This window comes from Cetorhinus maximus, chromosome 3 (genome assembly GCF_964194155.1).
Source record: "Cetorhinus maximus chromosome 3, sCetMax3.hap1.1, whole genome shotgun sequence".
Taxonomy (NCBI): domain Eukaryota; kingdom Metazoa; phylum Chordata; class Chondrichthyes; order Lamniformes; family Cetorhinidae; genus Cetorhinus; species Cetorhinus maximus.
Window position 1 is genome coordinate 39,397,020 of NC_135881.1, and position 25,323 is coordinate 39,422,342.

The 25,323-nt window shown below is 40.0% G+C and overlaps 1 protein-coding gene across 5 annotated transcripts in view; it reads left to right on the forward strand.

The window, feature by feature from the left end:
* Positions 1–22,289, forward strand: part of pard3aa (par-3 family cell polarity regulator alpha, a) — an 815,271-nt gene extending 792,982 nt beyond the window's left edge. For 4 of the 5 annotated variants that reach the window (XM_078537538.1, XM_078537552.1, XM_078537545.1 and 1 more), the window contains 3 exons: positions 12,706–12,823; positions 18,770–18,897; positions 21,778–22,289. In XM_078537538.1, coding sequence (XP_078393664.1) covers positions 12,706–12,823; positions 18,770–18,897; positions 21,778–22,150 — 619 coding nt within the window. In that variant the 3' untranslated portion in view covers positions 22,151–22,289. The remainder of the gene's footprint in view (positions 1–12,705; positions 12,824–18,769; positions 18,898–21,777) is intronic. The other variant, XM_078537556.1, reaches the window with a different exon arrangement.
* Positions 22,290–25,323: the final 3,034 nt, after the last annotated feature.

Genomic DNA, 25,323 nt, shown 5'->3' on the forward strand with positions numbered 1-25,323 from the left:
TCAATTTTTGAATCATACCTCGTGGTGAAGTCTTTCTAGTGACCTGAAACCCCAACAGTGCCACATCCCGTATCACTCCTAACAGCTTATTATTAACCTCTTCATTTGGATCCTTTGATTCTTGTTTAATAGGTTTAAAGAGGGAGGGAGGAATGGGTAAGCGGATTAAAGATATCGCATGTGCATCTCTGAAACATGCAGCTGTGTGATCAGATTGCCATGAAGCAGTAACTATGGCCTTTCTGAAAATCTGTGCTTATCCCATTCTCACCATTGTTGTCACACACTTAGTTACCTTCTGTGTGAGAGGCTTGCTGGTGCTGAACTGTGTGTCACTCAATAAAGTGATCTTCTATTGCAGAGTGCTTCACATAGAGGCATCATGGTTGAGATCTGGCCCATTCTATACAGCACACAGACAATCTGTTATAGAATAGTAATGACTTGCGGCTCACCCAGTTCTTGTCTCCTCTCATCCTACACACAAACCCAAGAGCTAGCAAGCTGAGAAAGTAGTTATAATTTGTACAATTACAAAACTTTTACAATAAAAATTATTCTAAGCACACATTGCAGCCTCATTAATGCTTACTTTCATTCAGATGCACAAAGAACCAGGTTGTAAAGCATTATATATGTGTAATAACTAATCATTGCATTATTCTGGTAGCCACTACTATTTGTGATACATAAACTGAGCATTCAGTAACCTTCTATGTTCCTGTCAGGGTCAGTACTTGTAAAAGGTGTTTTACAACTGTGTCTTTATTTTGTTCCTTGCTGTGTACTTTGAGAAGTAATTGCTCTGTTCTCAGAAGGTTATTATTGCAGTTTGCACCTTTGTGATAGTCATGATGAATCTGACAACAGGATGACTCTTTGTGCAGTTGCATTCTGACCTGACACTAATGTATTTCTCTTGGATTTAAAGAATATTCCTATTTATTCACCTGAATAAGTGAACTGAGAAATGTCAACAAATCACACTGACGTATTCTTCCAGTATACTCATAAACATTACAGCATTAGATGTTGATGAAGTTAGTAATAAGAGCTGCCATCTTGTCAGTTTTGATTACTTAAACTAACGTCAAAAGTGTGGATCATTTGAAAAGATTTCACCTTGAAAGGTGTTTTACATCCATGCTATATTTCATGGTTTTGAAATAAAACCATTGTGAATGGACTTGCCCGAAGCCCAACCATCTTCAGCTGCATCATCAATGACCTTCCTTCCTCATAAGGTCAGAAATGGGGATGTTCGCTGATGATTGCACAGTATTCAGCACCATTTGCGACTCCTCAAATACTGAACCAGTCCATGTCCAAATGCAGCAAGATCTGGACAATATCCAGGCTTGGGCTCAAGTGGCAAGTAATAGTTGCGCCACACAAGTGCCAGGCAATGACCATCTCCAGCAAGAGAGAATCTAACCATTACCCCTTGAAATTCAACGGCATTACCTTTGCTGAATCCCCCACGATCAACATCCTGGGGATTACCATTGACCAAAAACTGAACTGAACTAGCCATATAAATATTGTGGCTACAAGAGCAGAGCAGAGGCTAGGAATCCTCTGGCAAGTAGCTCACTTCCTGACTCCCCAAAGCCTGTCCACAATCTCCAAGGTACAAGTCAGGAGTGTGATGGAATATTCCCCACTTGCCTGGATGAGTGCAGCTTTAACAATACTCAAGAAGCTTGACACCATCCAGGACAAAGCATCCTGCTTGATTGGCACCACATCCACAAACATTCACTCCGTCTACCACGGACGACTAGTGGCAGTGTGTATCATCTACAAGATGCATGCAGAATCACAAAATCTTTACAGTGCAGAAGAATGCCATTTGGCCTGTTGAGTCTGCACTGGCTCTCTGAAATAACATTACACTTAGTCCCACTCCCCTGTCTTATCCCCGTAACCTTGCACATTATTTCTTCTCAGGTAGCAATCCAATTTTTGAATACCTCAATCGAACCTGTCTCCACCACCCTTTCAGGAAGTTCATTCCAGACTCCAACCATCCTCTGGGTGAAAAATGTTTTCCTTACATCACATTTATTCCTTTTGCCAATTATTTTGAATCTGTGCCTTCTAGTTCTTGATGCTCTCTTGAGTGGGAACAGTTTCTCACTATTTACCCTGTTCATACCCCTCAAGATCTTGAACACCTCTATCATGTCTCCTCTCAGCCTCCTTTTCTCCAAGGAAAAGAGTCCCAGCCTCTCTAGTCTTTCCTCATAGCTACAGTTCTTTATTCCTGGAACCTTTCTTGTGAATCTCCTCTGTACTCTCTCCAATGCCTTCACATCCTTCCTCAAGTATGGTGCCCAGAGCTGGACACAGTACTCCAGGTGAGGCCTAACTAGTGCCCTATACAAGTTCAACATGACCTCCTTACTTTTGTACTCCATGCCCTTATTAATAAAGTCTAAGATACTATATGCTTTATTGACTGCTCTCTCAACATGCCCTGCATTCTTCAATAGCCTATGTACATATACACCGAGATCCCTCTGTTCCTGAGCCTCCTTTATACTACCTTTAACTTATATTGTCTCACCACATTCTTCCTGCCAAAATGGATCACCACACTCTTCTCTGCATTGAACTTAATCTGCCACTTGTCTGTCCAATCCACCAACATGTCTGTGTCCTTTTGAAGTTCAAGACTATCCTCATCACTCTTGACAATGTTTCCAATCTTCATATCATCTGAAAATTTTGAATCATGCCCTGCACTCCACAGTTTAGTTCATTAATATATATCAGGAAGAGCAAGGGTCCCTGGGGGACTCCACTACAAACATTCTTCCATTCTGAGAAACAACCATTTATCTCTCTGTTTCCTAAAACTCAGCCAATTTCTTATCCAAGTGCCTACTTTCTCTTTCATCCCATGAGCTAGAATTTTGCTCAAGTCTGTTGTGTGGCACTGTATAAAATGCCTTTTGAAAATCCATATACACCACATCAACAACATTTCCCTTATCAACCTCCTCAAAAAACTCCGGCAAGTTAGTTAAGCTTAATTTTCCCTTAATGAATCCACACTGGCTTTCCTTAATTATCCTGCACTTGTCTAAGTGACTATTGATTTTGTCCTGCCACTAAGGTCAAACTGACTGGTCTGTAGTTGCCAGCTTTATCCTTACACCCCTTTTTGAACAAGAGTGTAACATTCGCAATTCTCCAGTCCTCTGGCACCTCCCCTGCCTCTAAGGAAGACTGGAAGATTATCACTAGTGCCTCTGCAATTTCCACTCTCACTTTCCACAGTATCCTCGGATGCATCTTATCTGGTCCTGGTGCCTTGGCTATCTTTAGTTAAAATAGATTTTCTGACACCACCTCCTTCTCAATTGTTAATTCTTCTAGTGTACCAGTTACCTCCTCTCTCACCTCGGCCTGGGTAACATCATCTTCCTTTGTAAAGACAGATACAAAGTACTCGTTAAATACCTCCACTATTTCTCCAGCCTCCACATGCAAGTCCCCTTTTCTGCCCCTAATTGGACCTAATCTTTCTTTTACCACAGTTTTATTTTTTACATGCTTATAGAAGATCTTAGGATTCTCTCTTATGTTAGCTGTCAGCCTCTTTTCATGCTCTCTACTTGTTTTATTTATTAGTTTCTTCAGTTCCTTCCTGGTCCTTCTATATTCAGCCTGATTCTCCATTGTATTTTCTACCTGACATCAGTCGTATGCACACTTCTTCCTTTTCATCTTTGTCTCTATCTCTCTCGTCATCCGGGGCACTCTGGATTTATCCTTTCCCCTTCAAGGGAATATACCTTGACATTGCCTGCAATACCTTTTCTTTGAAGGCGGCCCATTGTTCAGCCACCGTCTTATCTGCCAACGTTTGATTCCAGCTTACTTAACTCAGATGCATTCTCATCCCATCGAAGTTGGCTTTCCCCCAATTAATTATCCCTGCTCTGGATTGTGCCCTGTCCTTTTCCATGACTAACTTAAATCTTCTGATACAATGAGCACTGTCCCCTTGAGGCTGTCCGACTGATACGTGATCCACTTGGGCCAACTCATTCCCCAGAGCTAGGTCCAAAAGTGCATGGCTTCTCATTGGACCGGAAACATGCTGCTGCGAAAATTGATCATGAACACATTCCAGGAACTCTCGACCCTCTTTGTGCCTTTATACTATTCTTATCCCAGTCTAAGGGCAGAATTTAGCCCTCGATGGACGAGCGGACCCCACCAACTTGGCGGGCGGGCAGCCAACCCCCGCCGCCGAAACGGGGCCTGCCGCCATTTTGAGTGGGTGGGCCAATTAAGGCCCACCCAGCGGCCTGCCCAACAGGAAGCGCTATGTGCATCCTGTGCGGCGGGGGGAGATCCCCCAACTGTCAAAGTGCGCTGTTGCGCACATGCACGCGAAAGAGCACACTGCTCCTTGAGGCAAAGTGCTGTCTCAGGGAGTTTACTGACAGGTCAGAAAAGTCAAAAAATAGAGAAATATTAAAATTATTAACATGTCCCCCTCATGTGACAATGCCACATGAGATGGGACATGTTAATAAGAAACACACAAAGTTTGTTATTAAATTTTTAAAAAACGGACATGAAACTTCGTCCCGCCAGTGGATGAAGTTTCATGAATAATCTGGAGCCCGCTAAATGAAACTGAAACCATTAGTTACCTTTCTTAACACACACACATTGTCCATAACAATCTCCACACAGTTCTTTTTTGTCTTTGGGGAATAGTGGGGGAACGTTGGAAAGATTAGGAGGCTGATTATCAACCTGTTTGAACGCATTTTCTGTGGGCAGCAAGTCCTAGAATGGGACTTGAACCTGGAGCTTCTGGCTGAGAGGCAAGGGTGCTACCAGCTGAACTACAGGACTACTCTCTATGTCATGTCATGAGGGCACAGATTGGCGTGAAAATAAGCATTGCTTCTGTTGATGGCCTGCAGCACCGCATGGCTGCCCCGATTTAAGCTGATTCAGTGGTGTGGATACTTTACACCAGACACCTGCTCAAGATTGAAAAGGGCAACAGCGTTAATTTGCCCCCAATGATAAGCTGCAGATAGGGTTGCATATGCAGATGACAGATAAGTGCAAGTGCGGAGCCATTCTATTCATCAAGCCCTTTCTTTCAGAGAAACCTGACTCCCCCAACTGTTGCGTCCAACTTCCATTTTGAAAATTACTGAGATTTTGCTTTCAGTGCCTTATCTGGAAGATCACTCTGCACAGATGGTGTGCTTCTGGACTTTGGTCTATGCTCTTGGGTTTCTCCATCTTATATTTTCTTGTCTTGCAAACAATGTTTATCTTAAAAGAGTGCTCCAATTGTTATTCACTTTAATTCTGCTTCATATCATATATCTCTATTTGTGCCCCTATTATGTGTCTGATCTCAAGTCTGAAGAGATTTTTTAACCCAATCTTCAGAAATTATTACTGATTCTGACTGGGATTGACTCTCCTGGCCTTCTCTGCAATCCTACTGGGGTTTGGATGTTCCTCTTTTGTGTTGGTGGCCAAAACCAAACATAGTCTTCAACATGGTGGCAATGACCAGAGAACTATATAATTTAATCACAATGGCCTCAAGCTCCAATCTGTTAACTTTATTGATTGATACTTTGCAATGACTGGGCAACTGATGGGTCTGTTATTACTTCCAGATCTCTTTCAGCGTACCCCCCAGCTTGTGTGCCTCCCATCCGTTCTTCCAATGCGTAATATATGAATTTAATTTGCTGTAGCTCTGCCTCATAAAACATTACTGCTTTGGATCATTTGTGAATTTTACGTTTTGCTCTGAATCTGAATCATTCATCCACATAAGGAGCAGTGGGTGTCCCAGCCTGATCACCACAGTACGTTTCCCCAACCTGACATCGCTGAATGGAACAAGATGATTTCTCCCTTTCAGCTCATTACTTATCCATGATGTGTGGCGGCCTTTCTCTTGTCAGGGAGAGCACTCTGCTCCTCTTGGGAGAGACTAGTTGAGATCAAGAGCTCACCTTGTGAGCAATTTAATGTGCAAAGTTGAATGTTGCCACTGTGTGCTGCAGCGTGGTAGTACAACAACCCATTGAGCCAACATGCTGTTTCGATGACTTAGAATTTGCTTTCACATGTAATTAATATCTGCTGTTCAACCTTCTTCCTTCATAAACAATTTTTCAGAACCACAGATTACTCCAAAGAACAATATTTTATTATTGCCTTCGGAACAAATGTATGATTACATGTTTCATTTACTGTTCAAAATTGTTCTCAACGTAAATTAACTTGTCAGCTATTATACTGCAATGAGTACACTGCATTAGATCCCAGACCATTTATGTCTGGAATATTTAAGTCAAAACAGAGAATTTGTGTAGTAAGAGAAAGCCCCAGCTACAAATGTGCAGCTGGGACAGGTTTTGTAATATTCAAAAATCTCTTTAATCTGCACTAATTACATTTATTAATTTATGATGGGGCAGGCTTTGCGGGATGCTGCTTGCTGTCAAAGTGGGCCTTGTAAACACTGATAAGACCTTCTTCAGTCTAAGCTGTACCATTAGTCAGATGCTAAAAGCTCTTTTAAAATTAAATTGCAGCATTGTCCTTTTAAAAATTACTTTAGAAAAGCTTTTATATTTGTCGTCTTTGATCTGTAGGTTAATGCTGCATTTGTCTAAAAATGTTTTAGACTTTGATAAATATTTAATTCACATTGCCTGCATTTACAGTTTTCTGATATTGGATTAATTTGCACTGCTTATAAAGGGATTAAATCATTGTATCTGTTTGCACTTGACTTAGAGTTGCTTCTTTGAGACACTCAGTTTGTGCGGCTATTGTCGCTGGTTTACCATGAATAGTTAGGAAGACTGTTCTAGTGAAAGTAGCATCTGCTGTTGATCAGTAGGTAAGCAGATGTGCACAAGAGGCATTTTTATATTTTGCATAAAAGCAATTGGGAACAAGCACTGATCAGAGCTTTGAAGGGTTTGCTGTTTAAAATATTCAAACTGAATGCATATTGAAGGAATATAGGAGGTAGAGAGAAAAGGTTGTTTGATTTGTTTTCCTGTGATGCGTTAAAATGCATTTTAATGCCCTGTGAGCACACAGTTAGAGGCAAATCCAAACAGGTTGGATACTGGGCACATAAGCACTAGGGAGGTGTGTAATCTCACATTCCAGTAGGTAACCGTGGAATTAATTTTCCTTGAATAAAGATTTTACTACACTGTTGCCTTTTGTAATTAACCCTTTGAGGTTTGCATAATATTATGCCAAATCTAAAAAGCCAATGTTGAATCTGAAACAAAGGTAGCAATATTGATTTAACTATTTACCCCATCTTCTAGCATACCATTAGTAAATAAGCATCCTTAATACTGGGTTTATTTTCTTTTTAAATTGTTGGTCAAAATGTAAGATGTTTAGATTGGAATTCATACAATATAAAATTGTCACTTGGTAGTACAGAACTTGAGCATTGCTGAAAGAAAGAGACATGCTGTTGAAGCTTTTCATCTTATACTCATCAGGACAGATGCAAGAATTCCAGACTTCAGAGGGAACAGCAATTTATACTGCATAAGAAAGGTGTGCTGATTGTTTGGCAAGGCATATGCAAAGACCTATCCTCTAAGCAAAAGGAATATATCCAGATATTGCACCTTTTTTGAATAAACAAAAGCATGGGGGACAAAAGCGCCTTGGTGCATTCGCCTTAGCAGCATCTCAACCAATCAGAGCCAACTTGCCAACCAATCAACACCAGTTTCCTCATGCAGTATAAATTGTTGTTTTCTTTAGAATTTGGCATTCTTTGTGTCCGTCCAGATGAGTGCAAGACAAAAAGCTTTGATAGCTTGTCTCTATTTTCAGCACTATTAATATATAATTGTGCATGTCAGGCAAACTGTTAATAGTATTTCCAAAACATCATAAATAAATAAATGATCCCTCCTTTGGTCTCCAACCATCATCAGAGTACAGCCAACATAACCTGCTGGTATTACTGCTACACTCCATTTTTTTTTAAACTAGGAATTTATGCATTTTTGGCACATGTCAGTTCTGTAAGTCTGTATTTTTGAAAAAAAGAACTTTAACTAACTAAAAAGAGCAATTACACTTCCCAGTGATGGGAACTTAACAGGTTGAGTGGCCTTTTCTCCCTGTTTTACAGTATATTTATGCTCTTGTCCTAAAGTCATCTCATCCAACCTGAACAGTTATTGTAGAGTAGAGAATGCTAGAGATGCGTAGTATCTATGAAAAAAAGTCGATCAGCAGCCTGGGTGTGAATTTCATCAGAAGCCTGATAAACAGTTCTACCCAAAATGTTAACTTTGATTTTTTTTTTATTAATCTGACTCGTTTGCCTTGTATTCTAGGTTGTTTCTTTTTTAATATATTTATAGAACAGCTTTGGATTAATAATAGCAACATAAAAGTGAGTCATTAAACACGCTTTTGTACCTGAATACCGTTAGAAGGTTTAATTTATTACTGCAAGAAAGTATTGACTCCATATCAATCATGGGATTTTGTGTGGGGATTAAACTTTTGAAAAAGACTATGGAGGGTGAGGGGTAGGAGCAGGGAAAGTGGACTTAGGTTAAATTAAAGCCTCACTGCAGGATTTGACACTTTAATCCAGGCTGACATTTCAGTACAGTACTAAGGGAGTGCAGCATTATTGAAGGTGTCCCCAAAATCAGACAATCTTTCACTTATTTCTAATTTGTCTTTTTGCTATGTATCTGCAGAGCTCTGTTTGCCATATATTTCACTGCAAAGTAGTATTGAATCCAAATGACTTTTCCAGACCTCAGGATTTACTTATTCAGGAGCCAGAGCATGTTTGCAATGATAACTAGTCCCCCCATCTTGAAACCAAAACCAGCCACATTTTAAAATTAGCACTCCCCATCTGAAAGCTAAAGACTGGGAAATAGTGTCCTGCAAGACTGAGACAGCAGTAGCACTTCGGACATTGGTTTCACATTGTGTAAGAAATACTATTTACGGAGCTGTGTTTGCTATTAATAACAGATATTTTCCCGCATGTAACCCATTTAATTAAATAAATAATACCCAATGAATGTATTATCCTATGATTGCATTTTCTGGGGGTTAAGGATGTGGTTGTGATGTTTAGCTGCTACTTGACCTGTCTTAAAATGTTTTAGATGCTTTGCACTTTGAAATTTGGAATATGATAACTTTCTGAAAACCTTTTAATGTATTTATAAAAAATGTAGAAGTAATTTACTGATCTCTTCAAGTGCAGTTTTGCCACTTGGAGCACAGAATCCATGTAGATTTTAACGATTTACACCAGTAGTTTTCAGATGAAGGTTAGGAACAGGTACGCAGAATATCAGAATGTGAACATTCTATTCTATTTTGCATCCAGAGTCCATTATTTTCATTCACAGTATGGATTCCACTTATAGGCTTCTTAAAGGTCTTTATAATTGGCCTTTATTTCCTTACGCTTTGCCATGGTCCAGTCAGATACAGCTCCATGAGATCTTCTGAGATTTGTGTAATGATAAAGGAGGAAGCACCTTTTAGAATGTTACTGCACAAAAGCAGGCCCATAGAAAGAAAGAATGATTTGTACTATAAATCACCTTTCACGGCCACCAGATGTCCAGCCGGTGAAGTACCTTTGAAGGCCCATCAACTCTCTGCCAATGTTTCCTCCATATTGAGCCACCTGCCCTAAACACTGTAGTGTGCTTCCTTTCCATACGTTTTAACTACTCTTTTTAGAGCAGCTATCTAATTTCCTTTTGGAAGAAAATATGAACCTTTCTTCAACAGCACTTTTATTTTTAACTTACTTTGTGATTATAGGAAAGTACATGACCAGAAAAGTTAGTTTCAGACAACCTGACCCCCTTGAATACACAGATCACTACCTATGCCTCTCAACTTCTTTTCCTACCAAGTACCTGTCCGGCTCCCTCTTAAAATTACTGATGATGTCATTTTGCGTAGCTTCCCTGGGCATTCCATTCCATACATTCATCTCCCTCTGTTAAATAATTAGAACTGATCTGTCCATTCATACTCCTCATTGTCATTCTCAGGTAGACAGTTTCTCAGAAAGAAACTTGGCAGCATTCTTAACAACCTGAAATACATCAATAAGATCCCAGTTCAACAGGTTTTGCAGTCTCTTAAATTTCTGCACTCTTGCTAACATCTTGTTGACCAGTGAAACTCATGCTGATTATCAGCATAAGTCTTCTGCGTAGACTCACCATAGCTTCTGTTCCAACAGCTCTACTTGGAATCGTCCATAATTCTGTTATTTTCTTTCTTAAAAAAACATTGTAAAACCTTTTTCTTTGGATTCCCTAAATCTTGAAGCTGTATCCTGTATCAGACCTGAATCCTGTGCATGACAGAAAATATTCCCAGATCCCAGTTTCTTAAACACCTACATAAAGCTTCTAACAACTTAGCCCCTAAAAGCCAATCTTTCATCCTGCTCAGTTATCTTCAACACATTGATACTTAATATGTTACCTACATTCTCACTTCTACCCAACCTCATTCTGTCATAAATAAAAGCAAAATACTGTGGATGCTGGAAATCCGAAACAAAAACAGAAAATGCTGGAAAAACTCAGCAGGTCTGGCAGCATCTGTGAAGAGAGAAACAGAGTTAACATTTCGAGTCCGTATGATCCTCCTTCAGAGCTGAAAAGTGGAAAGTTCCACTTCTCTTCAGCTCTGAAGAAGGGTCCTAAGGACTTGAAACATTAACTCTTTTTCTCTCTCCACAGCTGCTGCTAGACCTGCTGGGTTTTTCCAGTATTTCCTGTTTTTGTCTCATTCTGTCATACTCATCTGTAGTGAACTGTGTCAAAACCTTTGTCTATTGACTTTGCCTTTCCAGATCCACTGAAATGAGCTCATATTGATTATTGGCGATGTGATACAGGTCACTTTTCGAGCCGGATTGCTGTGACAACATACGCTTTTACATGCATGTTGTAGTCTGGAGCTCTGTATCGTGAAGGTAGAGGTTCCACCTTTCTTTCCATCATATGGCCAATCAGGAATCTCTCCCACTCTGCTTGCCATTGGTGTGCCGGATGGATTTGCAGGTTGATAGGCTGCATTATGAACACCTTCCTTGGCCATCAAGTCCTGGGGTGGAACTCGAACCCGGAGGTACTGGCTCAGAGGATGGGATGCTGCCCACTGACTGCCAATAGTGAATAGTATTATTGACCAATTGTATCCAATTTAGTATGTTAGTAAATCTGTGCTGCATTTCTCCCTTGCTTTTACATCTTTGCTTATAATGAGGTGGTTTCCTTTATTATCTCCCCCATAAGCACTGCATGCTACTATTAGTTTCAAATTTTATCCCAATTGCAGTCTATTGCTTACTAGAAAATACTTTGTAGGGCCTGTCAATCCAGGATGCTCTTGCATACTTCTAGTGGATGACAAGGCACAGTGGGAACAGAGCCCTATGAATAGCTTGTTTTATCTGAAAATAGTATGTAGGTAAGGAGAGAACCTAAAGAAGGAGAAAAATAATGTCTAAGCTGTTAGGAGAGAGGCACTACAATATAGTTCATGAAAGATGCTGTTGTGACAGGGTCATCTTGATGCAGTCTGACTCTCCAACTCACTATCTTTGAGGAAGAATTTGACCTGATATTAGTATAGCCACTAACATCCAACCTGAAAAAACAGTTGAATTTTATTCTTGATTTTGAAAGTGTGCTTGCTGCCAGTTGGGCCACTGAAGAAAACTGGCATAGGAACTCATGAAAGGAGCTTCTAAACTTGTTTTTTGCCAGCTTGAGGAGGATCATGTGGCGCACAGGATAAGGAGTAAACCATTCATCCCCCTCAAACCTGTTCCCCTTTTTAACTAGATCACGCCTGATCAACATTTGATGAATAGTGACAAAAATGTCAGTGAAATTGAAATATAGACTGATCGCAATGTTCACTATTCAAATTGCAGAGCATGTATTTAATCCCACAAGTAAGAAGTGAAACTTAGGGTTGCGATTATTTTAAAGACATTTGTTTAAAACTTGATAACATTATATTTATTTAGACTCAGATATTTTAATTTCCGTTTTGTCTCTCTTTACCTGTGGATTTTGTTTTATTGATTAGGCAATTAGCTTTAAAATCGGAAGTGATTGATGGCTGTGTTAAAATTGATTAACTAATCTGCTCTATTGATTTCCGTGGGACACCATATACAAAGTCTCTTTTAATATGGAACTGTGAGACTTTACAGGTGAAGCAGAAGACAGCTTATTTCCAAATGCAAATTAAAATTGGTCACATTTGTTTCCTGTAGAGAATTCTCCCTTCCAATTGGAACTCACTGGTGATAAGGTTACCTCATTTTGCAATAAAAATATATTGAATTAAGCATATGCAAATATATCTGAGTGGTTGATTTGCCTTCCAGTGTTGGTGATTTCCCCAGCATGAATCTGTGAATTTGATAGCTGGAAAGAAGCAAATGTTAACAACAGCCCCTTGCCAGCTGGTTCTCTCATCACTTTGCTTGATTTACACACCAGTAAATTAAAAGTGAAGCCTGCGCTACTAGTTTTGTCAACCTTGAGGTGAATTGTATTAGCTCTGCTTAATGCACTGTGTTGCTTCATGTATTTCAGTTTTTTTTCTTCCTTTCCATTCAAGTAACAGACTCGCTCCCAGTAACCACGATCGGATACAGAAGCTAAGAAATGAATTTCAACAAGCAAAGCAAGAGGAGCTAGAGGACCGGAGGCGTACATACAGTTTTGAACAGCCTTGGGTGAGTGTTTAGACTGTCCAGATGGGGACGGAGGGCAATGAACTTTAACAGCAGCATCTGCAAACACTGATCCTTGAGCCTGTATGCAGTAAAGGCAGTGAGGAGTCGCATACCTTTTGATCTGTTAACTTCTAACCCCTTATCTACATCTGTGGTGCATCATTGATAATTTCATCTCATGCAATATCTACCCATCACTGCATGAGTGGCTTCAGTCTGCGTGGTGAAACCTGGTGCTATCCTGATTAACTGGATTAACCCATTCTTCTTCAGGGACAATCTATGCTTTAAAGAAGTAATGAAGCTCACTCCAGACTGGGTGATTTATTTTGCATTGGCAATACATAATTATCAAAGCAACTGTGTTGTGGTGAGGGAAGAGTCCAGCAGATGGTGAACTTTGCTCACACAGGCATTTGTGAAAGGACTTTAAAAGAAGTTGCATGTGCAAATATTAATTTTGAAAAAAGATTTGAAACGGCCTCTGCTACTTATGAGGAGTAGAATTTTCATTTTAACGCATGCCTACCTAATGGGATTGATAATCATGACTGCTTGTACAAAACCGTTGTATGTAAACTGTAAAGCCATGCTTGTTTGTAGCTTAGGGTGCATTGATTTAAGCATATTGCCATCTTATCATGGCTAATACTTCAATGTTAGCACCATAATTAAAAATAATCACTGCGTACTTACTGTACTTCTGCCAACTATTTTCATTTCCTATGTGCTCTGCAGCTTTAGGCAGTGAGTTGATGATCCCTGTAGACAGGGAAAATGGAAGCAACAAATTGATGATATGAAGTAGCCACATACATGCAAATGCCTGGTTCTGGTGTGCTTGCATTTCAGCTGATTGCCTCAGATTAAATGTGCACGTTAAATGTGCTCATTCATTGTCTTGGGAGACAATGACCGCCCCTTTAAAGAACATGCACTGATTCCATGGCAAGCCATGTTGGATGTGAATTCTCAAGAAATAGGTATCTGGGGAAATAGTGCAAAACTGTATACTTTTACATATTCTCTAAATTGGGAATAGTGGAAGCCATGACAGTATTTAAAAATATTACTTAGGAACTGTGTGTAATGGTTACCTTGGGATTCAAAATCTTCACTGTGTTCTGTGTGATTCAGAGTTTAAAATTTGTTTTGTTCTAATACAAGATCAAGAGATTGATTTTTACAGCAAGTCACATCATCAGATTCAGATTATTTTAAATTGTTGATTGTAATGTAAGTGCCAATATTCTGCTCTTATTTAAATTGCATTAAAGATAAAATCTGTGTTTTACTTATAATAGTCTGGGTTTTTGTTTCCATTGCAAAACTAAATTGTTTCTTTCTGTGGAAATGCGTGCTACTTTCCATTGTGCACCATTATTTTGTTAGCAGGTTTCCGTTTTGTGCAGTGTTGCTTATCTTCGGGGGTGAAGGGAGAGGAGGAGGAACATATGGTCTGGGAACTAGGACTGTGAGAAAAGGTTGGACTCTGAAAGACTTGGAACTTAACTACTGTAGGTCGAAGGGCAAACTGTTGTGTATTTTAATTTCATAACAGTTTTAAACAGACTATTTTAACCTCAGTTTATAGTTTCCTGTAATGAACAGAGGGGATTCCTAAGGGGCATAATTAGCTTAAGGAATAGAATGATTTCCTAAATTGCAGGCTCAGTACATGGGTTTAAATCACTGGCTGAATTGCAGCTTGTGATGAAATCTGAACATATTGGAACCACAAATATATATATTTTCTTAAAAATTGAATTGTTCCCAGCTTCTCATTAAAAAGAAGGTTTCTGAGCTGAGTCACGAGTCAGAGTTTGCAAAACCTATGCATTCTAAACGTTACTGCATGTTTCTTTGCTTAATGATTGTATGGAAAGAGTAGGTGTTTTTGCTTTTATTAACCAAGCTACATGGTCATTTCATTCATCATCAATATTGTTGACATTTTCCAGTTATTTTGGTAGTCCTTCTCTGCCCGCTGGTGTTTCATTTTTTTTCAGTCCATGAGAATTAGTTAAATATAAATAGTGTGTAAGGAAATGAGTTGGCACCCTGCTTTTATCCTGGGGATCTGATATTTGAACCCAGAAAGAGAAAAAAAGGCTGCTTGCTTTCTTCCATGTAGAGGACCCTTAAAAGGTTTGGCAACTCTCTGCTCAGCTCTTGGCAAGTACCACAACACAATAATTTACATAATTCATCACAAATGGGCTATACTAAACAAAATTTGCAGTCGTGCTTAGACAAAGCCAGAAGGAAAATTGGTGTGGCACATGGAAATATTTATGCTGGTGCACAAGCAATTCTGAAGCTGAAAGGTGGGGTACAATCTTGAAACAAAGTTGGAGCAAGTTTATTTGGAGGAGCTTTATTCAGTGCATGTCTACGTGATACTTGATCTGGGAGCCAACTGGGATGTTTAAGACATCCTAATTTTAGTGCAGTTAGAAACTTCCAAGATCCATACAGAATTTATTAAAGGAAATGTACAAAGAACGCAACACAGGTTACCATAAATCTTATGGTAACTATCACTCATTATGGAGAGTATTCATCCAGAATTCTTGTTAAATCATCAGGTCAAGACTGCCATGATGATTCATTGAAAAATCACATTGACTTGAAGTAGAAAGTTAGCAAATATATCAACCTTATGATACAATTCACCCAAAGATGCTTAAGCTTGTAAATATACAGTTTAATACTTGAACACTGTGGCATCCTACAAACGGTAACTTGCTTTCATGAGAGCTATAAAATCCTCAGGGATATCTTGAGTACTATTGAATATGTAATAGATTCGATGTATGTGACAACTGTGATTTTGAATTTCTGCGTGGCAAGTTCTGGTCATCTCACTATGGCTCTCAGCATACTAGAGCAGTGGAAATAGTACAGCAAAGATCCAATAGAATGACACTAGTAACAAGAGTGCCAGAGTATGATGTAAGGCTCAAAATTAGGATTTTGTCACTAGAACAGAAAGTTAATGATGGGTTTAACAGAAGTTTTTCAGAACTATGCTCAAGCAGAAAAATATTGTTTTCACTGGTTGGCGGAAGAGCAATAAGGGAGTATGAACTCAAGATTATCATTACAGCAAGATCAAAGCAGAAGTTAGAAGGATATTCTTTTCACATAGAGGAGTTATTAGATCATGGAATGCTTTAGCACAAGTGGCTTTTGAGGCAGGGGTTATAACATCATTTAAAAAGTACTTGCAAAGAAAGAATGTTAAAAAGAATGTAACTCAGGCAGGGAAATGGGATTAGAGTAGATAGCTTCAATTAAAGAGTTAACACTGGTGCATACACAATAGGTTGAATGACGACCTTCTATGCTGTAATTTTTATGATTCAAACTCAGAATGAATGGATTAAATTAATTACATACTAAAATGTACATTTGGGTTTACATAAAACTGGATAATGGTTCTATTCTGACTAAAACAAATAAAGGCTTGTGCCATATCTCCCTGCCCTTGGTTTTACAGATGTGGTTGTATTCCAGTTTTTCTAACTTCCGCTTATCAAGGTCAAAACAGTTTCTAATGCAAGAATTTTCATGTTTAGCTTTAGAGTTAATACATGTTCCTTCTAATGCATAAGTGGCCTTTCAGCTTCAGCTCTTCCCTATGCCCTGCACTGCTAGGCCTTGCTCCTGCTTGGTAAAGTCTGAGAAAGCTACATTTCATTCTGGTAATGCCAAGCTCACACTTATGTCCTTGACCTTTTTATTTCTAGGAGTCTTGACAGTCTCACGTATTCATGTTCACCATCCAGGATTATTTGTGTTTTAGAATGCAGTGCTGTTTTCTAGTGTGTCTTTGAGTGCTTTGTAGCTGGAAATGATTTTCATAATTATGCTTCATTGTGTAGTATAATGTTTGTCCAAACTTTTATGCTCTTCTGAGGAATGTGGCACAAAACAGTAAAAAAAAAGGTCTGCTTGTTGATAGTTTTTAAAGCAAATTGTATTTGGTTGTGTTTCCAAAAACTATTTCTCAGTTTCAGTGCATAATACATTCTACTCTAGTATAGACAAACTCGATAAATGTTCACATTATACTTCATAGAATATTCTCCAACAGTGCTTAAAGCTGTAGTGTTTCCTTTGTGAGGCTTGTAAATTTACTATTAACCATCAACAATTTAGAAGAAGTGATCCAATTAGTAAGCCCATAATAGTAATAAAGTATGAAACATAAATAGATATTTGCTGAAATAATTACAGAAATTGATGTATGGGATAATTATTACACATAACTTCCAATGTCCAGAAATGGGTGTTAAATGTATATTAGGTGTTCTGTAATGCCAGAAAAATGAATATTACTTCTCTATTGTTGTTTTGTGTTCTTGGAGCATAAGTTAGAAAAACAAATCTGACCATTAAAAGTAAATAATAGATTCAAGGAGCGTGGGCTGGATTTTCACTACCAAGGTGGGTAGTTCGAGTTGGGAAATTTCTCAACTTGGCAGACCCGCCTCTGTTTAAAAGACTGCGTTACACCCAATTTTCGCTCCGGGGAGGTGGGGGCAGGAGAGAGATTCGGGTCCACAGATTGGAGGTGGCCATGGGGATGGGCGAGTGGCAAGGAGTGGTAATTAGAAGGTCCACCTCGTTTCTCTGGAATTTCATCCGAGTTGTTTTGAAGGTTTTAGGCCCTCTTGCCCTCATCCTTCATGCACCCACCCACACGCTCCCCATTCCCTCTTCATGGCCTCTGTGCCCTATCTATGCCACTTCCATGCCCTCCATGGCTCTTCCATGCCCATTCACCCAGTATGTACTTATTTACAGTCAGATAACAATGGCAAGGGTGGAAAAATGCTGAGGAATAAGGAAACATTCAGAATTCCTCTTTGAAAAAAGCTGCTGTTCCTACAGCCCTATTAAATTGTCAATCAGGAAAGGCAGTTGGAGTTTCAGTAACTGAGGCTCTAACCACTTCATACCTCTTGATGTTGTCGAAATAAACATTGAGAAATTGACAAAAGAGATCACAGAAAGAGCAACTTACTATAACCACTTAAAGGTCTCAATCAAGCAAAATCAACAATCCACTTCAGTTGTCAAAATATAACCCCTACTGAGTTGATGCATTTGAGTGTCTTGGCTCTCAGCCAAGCATTCATATTGAGCACAGGTGGAGAACTTTTTCAGTAGAAACAGATGGCCACACATGTATTTATTTGGACAAGATTAAGAGGTGTGAAGTATTTAAAGCCTCTGTTACTGAAATTCTAATTGTCCTGTCTGATTGACATTTTGCTCAAGTTGTAGGAACACAGCTTTTTTGAAAGAAGAAATCTGAATGAGTATTTTTTTACTTCCCCCTCAGCATTTCCACATTGGACATAGTTGTTACGTGGCTCATTGGTTTTGTATATAGTGTGCATTGGGCAAGGGGGCAGGGATGGCATGGAAGCCATAAAGGTGGCATGGAAGAGGCTATGGGGGGCATGGTTAAGACCTTTTGAACTTGCCTTTCAAAAAGTTCCTAAATCCAGACTATGGTTCACGACTCCTCTAAGGGGCCATGAGTCATGGAGAAGTTAGCCCGACTCCATGAAGATTGCAGGGAGCTGAGAGGTACCTACCCCCACAATGGAGTCAACCAGGTTGGGAGTGCAGGGTGCAGGCTTGCTGCCTGCATCTTTATCCATGCAAACGAAAATTGCCAGTGCTGGGAATGGGTCCCGTTTGCCATTTTTAGAGCCCCCGCCCCGCCGCCTCCATTCTGACACAGTTGGAGGGATGAAAATCTGCGGCTCTGTGCAACCTTTTGACTAGCTGCTCATGTTTATATTCTGCAAATCTCAGTTCTGAAGGTGAGTGGTGCCTTTCTATAATTTCAGCTGGGCCTATTGGTCTGCCATTGCAAAAGACCATGCCAAAATCTTTTAATTGACTTGCTTTGTAATTCCTCTTTAGCCCAACCCTGGTCCCTATGCTCAAAGTGGTCGACACTCTGTGTCTGTAGAGGTTCAACTGCAGCGCCAGAGACAAGAAGAAAGGGAGAGCTTCCAGCAGGCGCAGCGACAATACAGTTCATTGCCACGGTAAGCCACGAAGGCCAATGTGGCTTTATGAAGCCAGGGACTGTTCATTTTGTTTTATACCTGAAGCCATAAAAGTAATTGGCATACGAACCTACATGTAAGGTTTACATATTAACCATTTTGAATAATGAATATAGCTTGCGGTACAAAAGCATGTTTTCTCATTGCCCTGCATGCTCTGTAAATCAGCAGTGCTTGGAAACATTAACATTCTGAACGTCATAAAGGGGAAATAAAAGTGAACTAGTTAAAGGTCACTTCTTTAGTACAGTTTTGCCAGAATTACAAATCAATTTAAATAAATAGTTTTTTTTAAAACAAAATGGTGCAATTACGCTACTGCAATTCTCTGAATGGCAAAGTCAACAAAAAACATTAGCTGGACAGTATATTGCGAGTAAATTTGGTGACAGCTGTTTCCTAGTATGTCTAAATTAACCCGACAATACACACAAGGATTAGAATGTGTTGAAAAAAGACGGCTATTCAGGGGCTTTCTGCCATATGTCTGTCTTCAGATTGGTTTGTTGGCAGTAGGCTATGTAATGTTGATAATTCATCTACTTCAGTTTAAACAACTTCCAGTTGTTTTAATGGGTCAGGCAGGTTATTGGGGAACTATTTGGGACATTCTGCATAAAAGTTTTAGCACAAAAAAAACTAAACAAAAGTGAGTTTACATAAAAACATTATTAAACAAGGAAGTAATACAGTGGGACCTACTTATTGCGGACTCAAATATTGTGACTTTTTACCAAAAGAAAGTGCCTGTAATTAGTACAAACATTGTCCTGTTGAAAAAACTTGCATTGGTTACACCTCACTTACTCCATTTGTTGGACATGTGTCACAAGCTACATTGAACTTTCTCCCATACAATCCCAACACACTGAGAACTGAAACAATCCAAAACTGACACCTTTAAGCCACTTAATTGAGAAGGATCTTTTATGATTTATTCAGGGGATATGGGTGTCACTGGCAAGGCCAGCAATTGTTGCCTATCCCTAATTGCCCTTGAGAAAGTGATGGTGAACTGCCTTCTTGATCTGCTGCAGTCCATGTGGTGCAGGTAAATTCACAGTGCTGTTAGGGAGGGAGTTCCAGATTTTTGACCCAGTGGTGATGAAGAAATGGAAATATATATCCAAGACAAGATTGCGTGTGACTTGAAGGTGGTGGTGTTCCCTTGTGCCTGCTACCCTTGTCTTTCTCAGTGTTAGATGCTGTGGGTTTGTGAGGTGCTGTCAAACAAGCTTTGGCGAATTGGTGCATAACATTTTGGACACTGCTGCCACTGTGCACTGGAGGTGGGGGGGAATTAATTTTTAAGGTGGGCTGCCAGTAAAAGGGGCTGCTTTGACCTGGATGGAGTTGAGCTTTGTTGAGTATTGTTGGAGCTGCACCTATGTGCCTTAGATGGAGGACACTCAGCTTCAGATCTGCTCTTGTATTCTCAATATTTATGTGGTAGCTTGAGTTAAGGTTCTAGTCATTGGTGACATCTCCAGGACAAGATGGTGGGAAATTTGATGATTGTAATGTTATTGAAGGTCAAAAGGAGATGGTTAGGTTCTGTCTTGTTGGAGATGGCCATTGCCCACCACTTGTGTAGCACAAATCACTTATCAGCCCAAGCCTGAATATTGTCCAGGGCTTGCTGGCACAGACTGTTTCATTATCTGAGGAGTTGCGAATGGTGCTGAGCACTGTACAATTATTTGTAATCATCCCCACTCTGACCTTGTGATGGAGGGAATGTAATTGATGAAAATAGTTGGGCCTGGGACACTATCCTGAGGAACTCCTGCAGTGATGTCCTGGAGCTGAGGTGATTGACCTCCAACAACCACAACCATTGTCCTTCATGCTAGTTGTGACTTCAGCCGATGGAGAATTTTCACCCTGATTCCCATTGACTTCAATTTTGCTAGGCCCTTGATGCCACACTTGGTCAAGTGCTGCTTTAATGTCAAGGAAGGGCACTCTCATCTCAGCTCTGGAATTCAGCTCTTGTGTCCATGTTTGGACTAAGGCTGCATTGAGATATTAGGCCAAGTGAGCCTGGCAGAATGTAAAGTGTTCCCACTGGTAAGTAAGAACCGCTTGATAGCATTGTGGATGACACCTTCCATCATTTCACCCATGATTGAGAGAAGACTGATGGGGTAGTAATTTGCCAAATTGGATTTGTCCTGCTTTTTATGAACCCATTCCATCATTCTAGGTGTGATACTGTGTATAGCCAAGAATTAGAAATACAGCAATTCACTGCCATTTTTCCTTTCTTATCTTAATTTACTTTTTCTAACCTCCTTAGTGCATATTTTCATCCGTGTGTGCTTAGCAAGGAGAACATTTTACCTGCTCCCAGGTCTCTGCTGAGAGAACAAGGCATGCGAATGGCTGTAATGTGGAATTTTACTGAGTGGCATTTCTCCACATGTTCACATTAGCAATGATGGAACTGATAGTATAATCTGATGCTATAGTTGCATCCTTTTTTTAAGCAGGTGGGATAACAAACTGTCAGTTATCTGACTCTACCAGTATCTGTCACCTATCCGTCGCAACAAATATCCAGACCTCTTGGTACAGGTATTGCTCCATAGTGCAGGAGTACAGACTGTAAAACACTTAATTATAACCACTCAGCCAAGATTATGATTTATTAGGTGATATCATGCAGATACACCATAATTGCATTTATCAATAATGTACACACAATTTATGAACAAAAAAATTATGAATAATTAATATTGTCTTGGCTGGTGTTTAGTGTTTTCCCATTTGGCATTTAATGTCTCGCATACTTCCATTAAGAGGCAAAATAAAAGTAAAATTGCAGTCTACAAATTTTGCTCATTTTACTCTCTGCAGGCAAAGTAAAAAGAATTCCAGCTCCATGACTCAGGAAGCATGGGATAAAGGCTATGCCCCTGGTGATGGTTTCCAGAGTGCCAAGGACAATCCCAGATACTCAAGTTATCAGGGCTCTCGGAATGGCTACCTAGGACATGGCGTTAATGCACGGGTTTTGATGGAAACACAGGAACTGCTACGCCAAGAGGAACAACGGCAGAAAGATCATCAGCCCACGGAAGGGCGTAATAACTACGACTCTTACAAAACCAATCCCAGCTATAGCCTTCCAAAAGGCCCTTACAGGCAAGACGTCCCTCCGTCCCCTTCTCAGGTAGCCAGGCTGTCCAGATTGCAAATGCAGGACAAGGGACGGCCCTTCTATCCCTGATGTGTAGTTAGAACTTCAACATACAAGGCAATAAGTCACTTTTTTTGGGGGAAAAAAAAAACAGTTAAAGAGCTTGTTCCTCTGAATATCAAAGGAGAAGGACTTCAAATCCGTAGCAGGTTTTTTGCGATGATCTCTATTCCAGTGCCTTCAGTAATTTGAGATAAGACTCACTGGCCTTAATCTGCCTCCTTCTGTCTGTCACATTCATCAGTCGATAATACAGAAAGACTTTCTCACAGTTTGACAATCAGGTGGAAGCAGAAGAACAAGTGTGGTGTCATGAGGATCTAATCATGTGATTCTCCTCCAGACAGTGTGACTGATTTTTAGCAATTCATAGCTGGATTTATTCTGCTACCTTCACAATGCCCTTCTGTTACTGTATTTGTGAAATATGTGGCCGCTATTTCCCCCCCCCCCCCCCCACCAAATGTATACAGATGCTAAGCTTGGCATAAAATGATGCATACAGGAATTCTGTTACATTAATCCCCAGGGGGCAATTTCACATGTGACATGTACTTCAATATTGACTAGAAAATGTTCTGTGGTTCATTGCCCTTGATTTTAATATTCTTTTCTTGGAGAAATATTGTCTATCGTTGAATGGAATAGGTCACACTTCAAAAAAGAATTAATCTCGGTGTGCTTTTAGACTATAATGTTTTAAATCTGATTGAGAAAGCCCGTGGACATTGTGGAATATGTTAAAGTGCCCAGCATACCACATTACCATTCACTTATCCTTCTAGTTCATTGATGGAGAAGAGGAATAACTGCCAATATTGTGATTTCAGGGAAGAGAGGGTGGATCCAGCATTACTTTCCATTTTTTAGTACGAATTCTTCCATATCTCAGTTCTGTTTACAGCCAATGACCTACAGAGAGGAAGTGTTATCCCAAAATGAAAGATATATGAATATGAACAGCGACTGTAAGCCCTCGTGGCAACAAGCAGAACAATGCTTCTCACATCTGGCTATTGGGAAATACGGGGCAAAATAAAGAAGGGAAACACAAGATGGGTTTTTGTGCAAGTCTGTAACACAGCAAATCTGTTAGGTTAAGAGGAGACCACGTTTAATGCTTCCAGTGCCCATTCTATCTTTGTATTGCACCAGATGTGAGTGGTTATATAGTTACAATGATGTCTGTGCAAGTTCAAGAAAGGAAAAGAAGAAGCAACAATTTTGTTTTATATATATATATTATATATATATATAAAAAGACATGCAGATAAGTGACTTACATTTTATTATTGCTTTTACTGTGATACCCTAGTGTATGTTCGGGAATTTGGAAAGCTTTCCTTTAAACAATTGTTTTAAGAGCTTGACGTTCCATAAATTATGTGGAATACAGAGGTTGGAATAATTAAGTGCCTACAGTTCCATATGTGAGGAGAATGAATTTAGGTCAGTTCTCACACACTAACCATAGTGTGCACTGCATGAATCAGGAAGACTATGCCTATTTCTGTTTGGCACTTTTGTTTTGTTGTCAAGCTGTTTTTGGTCTAAGTGAAACCTCTGCACAATTATTGATGTCTTGTTTGCCTGTTTGTCATTGCCTTTATTACAATTTTACTATAATGTTTTAAACAAAATGTAAACACAGTGCAATCAGTTTTTAATGGCTCTTTTACACAGTGTATAAAACAATGTAAGACAACTTTCTTGTACATATCACTTCAGAATAAAAAAAACTGTTTCATCCCGTTTGCAATATAGTCTGTGATTTTGCTGGTTCATTTACCACATCTATGAGGAAAGTTTTCCACAAATGGGTGGGTAATTGTACATGGCGAAAGTGATTGAAGTACACTGATAAACAGTTAAAATAAGCACGGAATTGAATAACCATATGCTATTTTTCAATAAATTTTTACATTGATAAGCAATTCCAATGCTTTGAAATGTTTATCAATACCGATGATTGTCAGTGAATTTTACAGCCCAGTTGCAGAAGGAAGCCACGGCTGTCATGCAGAATTAATTGTATTGCACTTGTGGTCTTTTGGGCAGCGAATGGCAAAAACCTGATTCTTTGCACGTAAGAGGCTGGCTCTGTGTAAGAAAGACTGCAAGGTGCTGTCAAGCATTCACAAAGATAGAACATTTTGCCACAGTCTGTGGAGTTGTCACACAAGTGTATAGGAAGGATTGCAAGAGTAAAATGATGTTTCAGTGTGTGCATTTGCTGGTGTATGTACATTCTTATCCATTACATTCCTATTGTGATTATGCTGCTTACTGAGGTGGTGAGAAACAGATCTCATTGTTTGTAAATTAACTTGGCAGGTTTACCATTGGATTTTTAAAAAATTTATATGGCTTCTTACTCATTCCCCTGGATGAGAAACATAGAATAATAATCAATTGCCAGTGAGGACAACAGAAGTTTTGTTGCACCAAAAACAAAATATATCCAGTTCATTTGTTATCCTTCATGTTCCATGGATGAGGTAAACCAGGGAAATCATTGTTACGCTTGCCCATTTAATAGTTTTACCTAGAATTCAAAGCTGTGGGTCCTTGTGCTGGACTTTACGGGCAGTAGCCAATTAAACCAGGGTGGCTGCCCCTAGTAAGGACAGCCGCCCACCCCCAAGAGCTTTCAGCCAATAAGAGAGCCGGCAGCTCAGCTGCCTCAGCAGCACTATCAGGAGCAGTGGCCGTTGCTGGGCTACACCTGGAGGCAGAGGGCTCATTGTTGGACGTGTGCCCTCCCAACCAGGTAAGTGGGGTATTAGGCCTCAGGGCCAATCAGACAGGCACCAGCGAGCAGGAGCTGTTGGCGAGGGCTCACGGTGCTGTTGCTGCAGGGGTGGCCGCTGCTGTCGGGGTGTGGGTTGGAGGGGGCCCTCCATGGGCTAACGGTGCTCAAAAAGGAGGCCTCCACGACCCCTCCTACTGGAGCCCACTAGGAGACCACCAGGGTTCAGGTGGCAGCCTTCCCTCACAGTGGAAGGTCCCCAACGTAGGTGGGAAGAGGCCCTTAATTGGGCTCGGGGAGGCAGCGCAGCTCTCCACCCTTACCACTGCTCGCAAGATGGCATGGTGGTGGGAAGATGACGGACACTCCACCTACCACCTTTCTGCACCATTTTACAGGCCCTCCCACCTCCAAGCCCATCCTCAAAGGGCTGGGTAATATCTAGCCCATAGAG